Here is an 11,961-nt window from a genome sequence, read left to right on the forward strand (position 1 = left end):
TCAAGTATAAGCATAATGTTTGAATGTATTCCTTCTGACTAGTTTGGGGTGAAACATCTTTGGAAGATTTACATGAAATAGTATATTTTGTGTTTAATGAATTATACATAAAAATGAAGTATATATTATGAAATAATAAAAACTACGGGATTTCCCGTAGGTGTAAAATTCCGAGAAATCCCGGGATCTTGGAAGATAAACTCTAATAGGTACATACATATATATATTATGTATTATGTAAATTAAACCCTTCAAGAACAGAGATTATTTATGTATGGTTGTATTGTCTTGACAGTTTTCACTCAATCCATTCTAATCAAAAGCAGTTTGTTTAATTCTTTTTCATGATTTAATTTTTATTGTTTATTATCTCAATAAAGTTTTTAGTTTTTCGTTGCAGAGTGCTCAATATGTGTTCTTGTACTCCTTTGTTTTACATTCATAATTCTATTTATAAATAGAACATGAAATGGTATGTCTAATTGCAAAATCGTGTTCTTACTTTTCATGAACTTAGATTAAAATAAATATATCATATGATGAACATAGTACATACAATCTATTATTAAGTTACAACACCATAAATCATGCATAGGTTGTAGCATTTCTATTTTAAGACACACAAGGGTTATAGAGTCTCTTTTGCAACTTAATAATAATAATATAGTCATTAAAAATGACTTGATTCATATACACTGCAAGAAATGAATTCAAAAAACTGGTTGAATTGCACTTCCAGTGAATATAATTCCAAAAATATATATATCAAAATTTTTATCGATATGTCCAGGAAACCGGACGTTGAATGAAGGAAACAGGTTTCATACAACAAGTTCTACCATAGGCTTATGATTGGTACTGTCCTCACTAGCGATAAAAATTGCTACTCCCTCCCTAGTATGGGATACAGCTCAACTCATTATTTGATCAGGTGTTCCTTTATTCAATGGGGATTCTATTCTGGATATAATCTGAGGCAAGGTTAAGAAGCCTATCTTCTTAAAGGAATCTTAATATTGCAAAGAAATTTCAGGAATAAGCCCTGGAAAAAAATATTAGTACCTTTCCTAACCTAAAGACGCAAACCCCCTTTTGCGATGGTCGTTTTTACTTCCGTTTAAAAAGAGCGACAAAAGAATTCATTGTACCTAGACCCTTGCATCTGAAAACGACTTTTATTAAACTAACAGACGAAGCTTAATCTATTTGTGATTACTATATAAATATGTAAAGACTTCGAGAAAATTGAAGAACAATAATTTTATATTAGCTTATGTATATTTTGGATGGAAGGAAATTTACTGCACAATTTCAGATTTCCGCAAATTGTATCAAATTTATAAGCCATGCAAAGATTTGGGAAAAATTAGTAACAATATACTGCATGCCTTTGTAGATTGTAGGGCTATCACAATTCTGCAAAGATTGATCGCCATCAATATCAAGGGTCTGAAAAATGGACCTTTGCATATAATCAAAGTTTCTATACTTTTCGGATTATCTCAAAGGAAGAAGCAGTCTTTACAGAAGTCTACGCACTTAATTTTGCTTTATTAAACTTGAAGGTATTAGTTGTAGGAAAGCTTACATTCTATGAGCCAATATACCTTAACCAACTTAGATCAATTTTTAAGGCATCTGTTGCTAGATATACCACCCTTTCCTTAAAAATCCCAAATGCTAATCACACGTCCTGGATCCCGGCAGTAAAAGATGTAAAATTATATCCATCCGTATCACTCCAACATAAGAGTCTACTAAAGTCAATCTTCTGAAGTTTTAGAATTTCAAACCTGGACTCTTGATTGCTAGAATTTATTTTTATTTAATAACAAATAAATGGCACTTAACTAGAATACACTACTTGCTTGAAATACGCTATTTTGTGTTTTATTTTTAACTGGCCTCTTTGATAGAAATCTTTGAAAGTTCTTATATGAATCAATAAATTTATACTTTAATGTTTAATTATGTATATTTATTTACACAATTACTCTCTAAATAAAAAGGAACGGCGAATTAAAAAAAAGTTATGATGGATGAGACTAATTATTCCTCAACTGTATTCTAGTCGATAAAGGATAATTATACGGTTTAATACCTACGGTACATGTACCGTAGTTCATTGATCTTTATAACACGAATAAAAGATAGGTCGTCTATAACCATAGCTATATATCTACAATAATGAGTTTGGTGTTAACATATTTGCAAAAATCAAATATATTAAAAAAAAAATCATGACATGATTATTTTTAATAAATGTAGGGAAGCAGATATAAGCTGAATTATCTATGAATATGATGATGAAAACTCTGACGTGCCTTATTGGAAATAAAATTTAATGAATGTTGATCATTTTCATAGTTCATAACATAATAAATATTTAAAATAAATATTGACGGGTTTTTATCTGTTTTTTTATAAAAGTCAAATAATAAACATAACATATTATTATTATCTATGTTGGATTTTGTTACATGTACTGTTCAGAGTAGATTGACCTAAGCTCTGTTTACTTATATTAGTTTATTTACCAAAAGATCGAAAATATAGTTATAAATATCTATATTAGTAAAGTAAGGTTCTTATAAATTTATGTTTGGATTATGTATAATCATTTTTTCGTGTACTGTAAGTATGAGTTAAGGACTCAGGAAAAAACACAAGGGTTTGTAGCCTTCTATAGAATAATGTTTGTTTTTGGAGAGCAAGGAAAAAAAATAGAAAAAAAAATACCCTTTTCAATTAATTTATATTGCACTCCAAACTAAATTTTGTCACATAATCTTGGGGTAAATTTTATTTTAGTTTCCACATGCCCCATTGTACCATTTGTTTATATGAATATAAATATATTAGGTATAACAAAGTTTATGTCTTTTGGTGGGTTTCGTTCTAAAAATCCTTTTTTTATGACCAAAATAATTCAAATGGTCTAGACTGGTCTTTAATTAAAAATATATTGAAGTTTAAAAAATGACAGGTTTTTTTGTGTGTGTGCGGTAATACTAGAACGACGGATAGTAACGACCCCCCTTAAACGATAGTGGATATCAAAAATGAAACCCATTTATTTTTTAATATTTGTAACTGTTAGTGGTTGATAAAATTAAAAGTCATGTGTTAATTTTTATTTTCTCAGAAGATTTATTATTTATTTAAAAAAATAAACATAACTTTTATAATAACACATATAAAGAAATTAGCATTTTTACAAGTTACAATTGTTTTGTCAGTACCAATACAGGGCTTGCATACGAATCTCTTACATTTACAACAGGTTTTGCTTGCTAAGCGCCGTGATTTTCTTGTACAATTGACTGTACACCAGCTTCTATTTTTAGTTGAACAGTTTGATTGTGATTGAAATAATTGATTATTTTCTTCTATATCATCTTTTGATTCATCATCTTCACCAATAAGTTCGGTAATCAAATTATTCAAAAACTGGCGACGACATATTTTCTTACCAGTCACTTCTCTGTACAAGATAACAGCATTAATACCAGCAAAATTCAAAATATTATAAAAAACTTGTAAAGGCCATCGGCGAGAGGACATTTTGGTGGAATAAAGTCTTGCCATTGGATCTAGAATATCTACTCCATACTTAGTTTCATTATGATACTGGATTGATTCTGGTAACCTTTTTTGTACATCTAAAACTTTAACACTTTTGTGAACAGAGCTCAAAATTAAAACATTTTTGTTTTTTTCCTTGATAAGAAGTCAATGTTTTGCCACTATTTACAAAGATTAACCTTGAAAATAGTGCTTGTTTGGTAGCTTTTAGTTCAGGAGGTGATTCGCGAGCACGATTAAAATTTCCTAAAATAGTCGTCCTATTTTTCTGAAGTTTATTTGCAAGAGACAATGACGTGAAGAAATAATCTATTGTAACATTCCTCCCTTTATCCAAATATGGTTCCATTAGCTTCATTACGACATATTCTGATAAAAATTTATTTGCTGGTCTTTGAGAATCTTTTCCCAAGTAAGGAAATCCATTTACCAAGTATTTGGACGATGCATCAACTGCTAACCAAAATTTTACACAAAATTTATCAGGCTTTTCAGCCATATATTGGGTATATGGATATCTAGCTTTTGTTGGGAATAGTTGCTCATCAATGGCAATATTTTCCCCTGGCCTGTATGATGACTTACAATTTTCGACAAATCGATCCCATACCATTGAAATCAAGGCGAACTTGTCGTTTTGAAGTCTTTGTGATCTTGTGGAACAAATATCAAAGTGGATATATCTCAATAATTCCTTATATCTGTCGCGAGGGATAGTATTCCTAAAGAGATTGATCCCCAATTTTCTTGACCAAATGACTTCTGTTGGCTGCCCTTTGGCTAAGATTCCTCTCGTATACATTATTGCAATCAGTTGAAGCATTTCTCGTTTGCTGGTTGTCCATACATCATTCTTAAGTTTTGAACGAACCTCAACTATTTTGCGTTTTACAATGTGATCAATAATATAATTATTGATCAAGAGTTCAAAAGCTGATAATGTTTTATCTGTAATGATGTTACGTTTTGCAAATGATGATGGACCTGAGACTACCTTCAAAATGTTTTCTGGCCTAAAACAGGCTGAAATTTCTCCATATCCTATTTGTTTGTGCCAGATTATGTTATCCTTGCCAACATACATTGACTCTTCTAATAAGTCGGTTGATTTATGTTTCTTAGAAGACGGGAATTGAGTCACTTGATTGTATCCTGGCATTTCTTGAAATGTTAAATATACCAATTAGTTGTTAATAAATACATCTAGTATATAGCAATACTAATAATGGTATTCAAGAAAATTACTTACCGACAGGCTTGTCAAAAACATCAGAATAGTCATCAGAATCAGAAGAGCTTGATTGAGGTGGTGGGACATATTCTTCATCTTTTTCCAATTCGAAATCCTCACCTTCTGAATTGGAGTGCGATGTGCACTCAAGATAATGTCTTATTTCTTCACTGGATAATTTTTTCTTGGACATCCTTGCACAATAAAAGGTGGAAGCAGAATGGATAGCTCAGAAAAATCTATGTTTATATTTATACTAGAAATTTACACGATTCCTATCTAGAGAAGTTTATTCATGTTTGAACTTGCATCAGCCTGTTCAAACAGGCTTGAGCCTGTTCATACGCAATTGTAGAACAAACATATTATTTGAAATGATTGGGTATCAAATATGATACACACGTCGGTCTAGGTAGTGTTCACTGTACCAACGAAACATATACTAATTTTAATTTATAATTTAGTTTTTTGTGATCAATAAAATGAATTAGGAGAATTCATGAACTTATAAACAAATACAATCAAGAAGTTTCTCACAATATTTCATTGAATCCCAAATGGGTATCAAAAATGATACCCTCGTCGTTCCAGTGTTAAATAAAAAATAGTTGGATAGAAAATCCCAGCGCGTGATAATAAAAAAGAGAATTAAAGTGGTGTTACATATATTTTGTATTAAAGCAAAGCTAATCGACGCCTAACAACTCCAAGGAGCTATGAGGAACAAACTTTTTCTTTGTCACCCAAAAGAGGATAATTTCTTAAAGTAAAATAACGATAAATTGAAAAAGAGAATTGAACTAAAACACTCGTGTAATGAATGTTTTAAGGATCTAATTTCGTGGAAGTTGATGTATTTATGTATTTGTAAGATAAATCTTAGAATGCAAATTTAAGGAAAAATAAGATACAAAAAATTGATCTGATAGAAGTTGAATATAACAAACTTTTAATTATATTAATCGACAATAAAATTGCGGTTCTTAGTCATGAACATGTGTTGCAATCAGCCTCAGTCACCCTCTCTAATCTTCTATTGAAAGTCACAAATACATGAGGCTGTTCACATTTAAATGCCGGGCTCTATAAACCTTGTACTCTACTTGGAACCAAATATAGTGTATTTAGATCAAAGGACTAAGGGGCCAGAATTCCTTTGGCCAAAAATTCATATATTTTGTCTTCCAATCATGTACAGTTATTTCAAAGTGGAGCCTTGTCTTGTAAAAAAATATAGGAAGAATTTCTCTACTGGTTAAGGATTTTAAGGATCTCTAAAAAAAAAAATTATTCTTCAAAATCTCCAAGTAGTTATCAGCATTATGCATTTAGCTTTTTTGAACCAAATTGGTGAAATTTTCAAAACGTTTTATGTAACGATATGCTGAAAGTCTTGGTTATTATTTTTAAAAGCTCACAAGCCTATCATTTCGCTTAAGTAAAGGTTGTTTCTGATGCCATAAGAACATACTAACCGCAATTTTACAATGGCTTTGTTCTGGGAAAGTTCAGTTATTTTTATTCTTGGATTGACTTCAAAGTGCTCTCAGGTAGATTCTATAGTTAGTTTTTGGAATCTCCAGACCATCTCTCTGCTACCTGAAAACATCTTCATGATGTTGGTGTTGGAATTATCCTCAGAGACTGGAACGATAACTTCCTATCTTTTGGCTTCCATTTTCCACTAAAAATTGTTTAATCTAACCTAAACAGCTGACTTTACTTCTAAAATTATAACACCAAAAAAGTTCAAATCGGATGTTCACAAAAAAGTCACTATGAAACTTCTTCAATTTTCATTTTAATACAATTCTAACAAGTAACTAACATGTTATTTGAATAATCATTTGAGAAAAGAGTTGCTTGTAATTCTCTAAGATATTTATTACAGACTGTTTTAATTCAACACTCTCTTTCATTTCAGAACTATTCTACTAAAAAAAAAAGAAGTTTGAGTTGATTAAAAATAATAAAGAAAAAAAGAGTACATGTTCCATGAATGAATTATTCATAGGATAAATACTTAGGCAGTTAAGACGTATTTTCTTACATGCATTGGATCATGGAAGAAAGATATGTATAATACTATCAAACAAAATTGGTCAATTATCCGTCTGACTCGATCACGTGATCGATTCACCTGGTCAGTCCAAAAAGATTAATCACTACAAAACGCCTAGTCACGTGACTCGGCCTTGTATTGGTCTGCAGACTGAAGACTTAGAATATAATTTTAAAAAGAACCTTTTAAAACTATACAACCGGTCTGAGGAGAGAGGAATGTCCTATTTGGAAATATCAACAAAATGAATTATTATAATTTATATAAATTGTTTTCAAAAAGGTGTATGACGTCACATGTTTTCTTTTTATAATTTTTATTGGTCCGGACTCCGGTCTATCGACTCATTCAGTTTAGAAATATGGATAGTCGGTCCTATTCATTCAGTCCATACCCGCCCAACACCAAGCAAAACCCCAAAAATTTTATGATGGTCCTGTTTTTAAAACAGTCCTGTATTTATTTTAGATTCAAACAAATTTGCATCCACATGAAGAGGAATCCTGCTTAATCCAAGCCAGCAAAGAATAATGGTGAATTTGATGTCTAATTGTAATCTTATTATTAGAGAACGAAAAAGTAATTGCATTCGGCCTGTAAAAGTTATCTCCTCCTTTTAATTTGTACAACTTGCCACATCTTCTATCAGCAGATAATACAAGTTATTTTACATGTGATAAACCTTGAAGTAGATTTGAAAAAGTATTGTTTTAGGTGAAATTAAATACCAAGATCCTGTGGAAACAAGACAAAGTCCATAATATTTTGTGTTTTCCTCAGAAAACGTTTTCTTGTAGAATCTTTGTCATATTATTAGCCTTATTGCACGCAAGATGTCACTTAATCATTTTTTGACCTTACGAATGCAAGTTTTTCTTCCCTTCGCAGAGTTGCCAATTTAGTTTAAAGGGGTAATTTAAATTGCTTGCATAGTTATTTATAGAGTAATATTTAATCGACTTTTTACGCCTAGACGACAGAAAAGTTATCTTGTAGACAACTATATTAAAAAAAAATATTGAGGACGTCTTATAGCATAGCTATAAATCTAACATTATAATAATATAATTATCCTGATGAGCAATTTTTTTATAATTGGATTCCCACCATTAACTTCAAATGAAAAGTAATTCCGCTCAAGGAGTCAAATTGCTTTTTAATATACTAATATTTGTTTAATATAACGCTAATTCTTTATTTGTATAAAATTATAAAAATGGCAGTTTAAGTTGCTTTATATTTAACTCATACCAATATTTTGCTTGAGGGATGAGAGACACGATTAGAAAACTTAAGCTTAAAAGGAATCTGAAAATCTTGTCATCAATGGAACATAATTTCAGTGACGAAAATATCTTTACATTGAATGCAACCAGTAACAGGAGGAATTGTAGGTGGATTTCAACTAACATATATAATGTCCAGCCTATCATGAGAACAAAAATTCTGTATTCCATTATGTTTTACTTCTTGATCGGCAGCAATGAATAGGTCATGCCCCTTACTTTTACCAGTGAAGAGAACAAACCAATTCTGACATAATACTATAATGTTCTTAAGAACAGCGTGATTCCCTAGATCAGGGTTCCCCAAACTACGGCCTACGAGCCAGATCAAAATTTGCTAACCCACACATAACTTCAAACTGTCGTTGATATTTAACCAATGATTTAAAAAAACAAACAATAGTTAATTATTTTAATCAAAGAGATAACTTTGAAACTGACGATATTGTGGGGGTATCGATCGTTTATAAGTTTTTTTTCTTCAGATCTAAATAAAACATTGGGAATACCCACCATGTACGTAAAATATATACAATTAAAGGTTCTAACGGCATCATTCTATGTATAGAATAGAACGTGACAGACCTAATAGATATGCATAAATATATCTTTTTTAATATTTAATATATTCCCAACTAATTCATGATTGCATATCACTTGCCTTCATCCTATACATATTATCTTATATACCTTTGAAGTCCCACGTGTGCGTAATAGTCAAATCTATTTTATGTATCAGTATTTTTTTTTTGTGAACCATTAAGTCTAGTCATGAAATCCATAATATAAACAGATCCATGGTTAACTATCCTTACTTATACAAAATATAGCAAGATTGGAGCGAGTCCGAAAATGAAGGCTTTACTCTTTTCTAAATTTTTCCTTTTGCACGTCTTAAAACAGCTTTAACACTAGAGCGGCAGTTGATAACGATCCCCTGTAAAGGTTGGTGGATGTAAAAAATGGTAGGTCCATTTTTTTTCTTCATATTTTTATTTGTATAATGTTACGTTTTCCAAATGATTATGGACCTAAAACTTCCATCAAAATGTTTTCTTGGCTAAAGAGAGATGAACTCTCTCTAAATCCTATTCTTATTTCTGCCAAATGGTTTTATATTTCCCCATGTATCCACATTCACTCTTCTATTAAGTCAGTCTAAATATATTTATTAGAAATCAGTAATTGAGTCTCTTGATTGCAGCCTAGAATTTTTTGAAATGTTAAATATACCAACTAGTTGCAAAAAAATACATATATACTAATAAAACTAATAATAGAACTCAACAAAATAAATTGCTGGAAGTTCTGTCAAACCCTTCAGAATAGTCATCAAAATATGAAGAGCTTGATTGAGGTGATTGGAATGTCTTATTTCTTCAATGGGTATTTTTATCCAGGAAAGCCTTGCAGAATAACAGGTGGAATCTTAATAGTGAATTTAGTAAAATCTATGTTTATATTTATATAAGCGATTCCTATGTGTTTCCACAGACCACCATTCTTTCCATGAGTAAAAGTGACATCCTCCATGTCTTTAATCCAATTTAAAATAGTCTGCCCAGTAGGAGAGTATTCGGGCTCGGTGTTGGAGAGTTCTGTTTAGATCTGAGTGAATGATTTTCCATCTTTGAGCGGAGTATCCATGGCTACAAGAACAAAGATTCCCCATCGTCCATTGGTAAAATGACTGTCTAATACTTATGAGGCACATGTACTTTGATATTTAATACCAAAATCAAAAAAATTAATATGTATCTGACACTTTAAGGCGCGAGAAGAACGAGTTTTGAAAATTTCTTTTCATGTAGAGTTTAAGGAAAAATTATTAAAGACACAACCTATTATTTTACTAGAGACCATCTTTCTCTATTAAAAAAATATTTTTTTCTAAAACATAACATATTAATATTATTACTTCAATACCATTGCTTGGAAAATTAACATCCAACAAGAATTCTTCTTTATACATAAACAAGCACTAGACCACCCGAGGGAATTGGTTTTTAGATGTGGCAAAGGAAATAAAATGTAGTTTTGTCAAATATAGTTATGATTAAATATTTCATGCATACTTACTCGACTTAGAACATATTTCCACATAAACAATTTATTGTACAATACTTAACTTATTTGGAAATATAAATGAAAGTCGGGGCAAAGGGAGATAGTAACTAGTCCTAAAATCACTGTATTGGATTGGGAATAAATATTTAGGTATTTCTATGTTCTTCTATAACATAGTCTCCTAATATTTCAAAAAAAATCAACGCTTGAGTAGACATATGAAGCAAGCACAGAGGTTCAATCAAATTATCAAACTCTTACGGGTTTTCCAAATGTTATGACGGTGCTAGGTCCGTTTGGCTTAAATTATTTTGCATAAGCAATTTTGCCTACTGAAATTATGTCTTACAACCATTTTGCCTCAATGATATTTTGGTTTTAAATAATTGTAAATATATGAGGTTTATGCATCTATATTGATTATTTTTGCTTGGCATTAATGTTAATCTAAAAAATAGTAGTTTTCTATAAGAAAAATAATGGAACTATTCTCCAAAATTTTAATGCATACATATTATCTCAGTCAGAATATGTATTCTTTTTGAACCACAGCAAGTTATGAAGTTCGTATAATAAGAAAAAAAAACAAATCAATAAAACCATGAAAACAATTTGAACGTGCTATTGAATTCTTCGGTATCAGATATCAATAACATGATGGATTATTTATATTGCAAAATACTGAGGAATTGACGAGAAAGAAAAATATCCATTATTCCATCACTATTTAAACAAAAAAACAACCATTTTGATACGTTTTATAGTAATAATCATTACACCTCAATTTTGTGAAAATCATTCTTCTCCCCAATTTTTTTTTTTTTTGTCAATGACAATTTTGATTAAAATTTTCAAAGGTAACATTAATTTGAACCAAAAATAAACATAAATGACGTATAAACCTCATATATTTATATTTTAAGGCGAAATACTTTTGAGGCAAAAAAGCTCAAGGTAAAATGTCCTGAGGCCAAAGTAAATGGCACCCAAAAAAATATTTAGTGGATTCCAAGTTGAAGATTGTCTACCACCGTTTCCTATATATTCATTTGCTGAAATAAATTTAGCTTTATCAATCTGAATTTCTTTTTAGAATCAAGATCTTTCTTTATCCTTGATCAAATTTTTTCAAATTTCCTCGAAAGTTGCAGGACTTAAAATTCGTAACATCATTCCAGAATCTCCTTCAAAATCATACTAACTCTAAATTTCATAACTCTGAAAACTTATTTTGTTGGAATGTTCACTGAAGTTTTCTTCATTATAAATAGCTCCATCCCTTTACCTATACAATATTAATACTACTTCATACTAATAACCGGAGCCTACAGGCGATATGTTCATCAACTGAATTCAAATACTCTTCAACAAGTATTTGAAAATGCATCAAAGTTGATCAAATTGGATTCAAAGTAATATAAGGAATCATTTAAGAATTTATCACGGCGTTACCTCACAAAAAAAAAAAGATATACAGTGTATTTTATTGTGAGCCGTAACTGTTTTTGCTTCCTTTTACCTTATCAATGTTCTGAACGTTGATGGGTTGAAATAGAATTATATCTTTTAAATATAATAATCAACAATATTTCTAGAGTAAAAACATAATTGAATGAATTTAGACATTTTTTGTAAGGTTGCGTAAAACAATAAAGCTAACATCCTGTACAAAAGTATATTTTCATAAAGTTTAAAATGAAGACTTCTTCTAAAATAAACATTTTTACGGA

The 11,961-nt window shown here is 30.3% G+C and overlaps 1 protein-coding gene across 1 annotated transcript; it reads right to left on the reverse strand.

Annotated features, from left to right (window-relative positions):
• Nucleotides 1-3,126: 3,126 nt before the first annotated feature.
• Nucleotides 3,127-6,710, reverse strand: LOC121123520 (piggyBac transposable element-derived protein 4-like). The gene is made up of 2 exons (XM_040718648.2): nt 4,835-6,710; nt 3,127-4,746 (listed from the first exon to the last, which is right to left on the reverse strand). Exons 1-2 carry the CDS (start codon nt 5,007-5,009, stop codon nt 3,671-3,673), a joined length of 1,251 nt encoding a protein of 416 aa, XP_040574582.1. The 5' UTR covers nt 5,010-6,710; the 3' UTR covers nt 3,127-3,670.
• Between the last annotated feature and the right edge of the window lie 5,251 nt (nt 6,711-11,961).

Source organism: Lepeophtheirus salmonis, chromosome 8, assembly GCF_016086655.4.
Source record: "Lepeophtheirus salmonis chromosome 8, UVic_Lsal_1.4, whole genome shotgun sequence".
NCBI classification, from domain to species: Eukaryota; Metazoa; Arthropoda; class Copepoda; order Siphonostomatoida; family Caligidae; genus Lepeophtheirus; species Lepeophtheirus salmonis.

Coding starts and splice junctions, on each gene's coding strand:
- LOC121123520 (XM_040718648.2), bottom strand. CDS start 5,009: ATGTCCAAGAAAAAATTATCCAGTGAAGAAATAAGACATTATCTTGAG. Junction 4,747..4,834: donor TGTTTTTGACAAGCCTGTCG/GTAAGTAATTTT, acceptor TAACATTTCAAG/AAATGCCAGGATACAATCAA.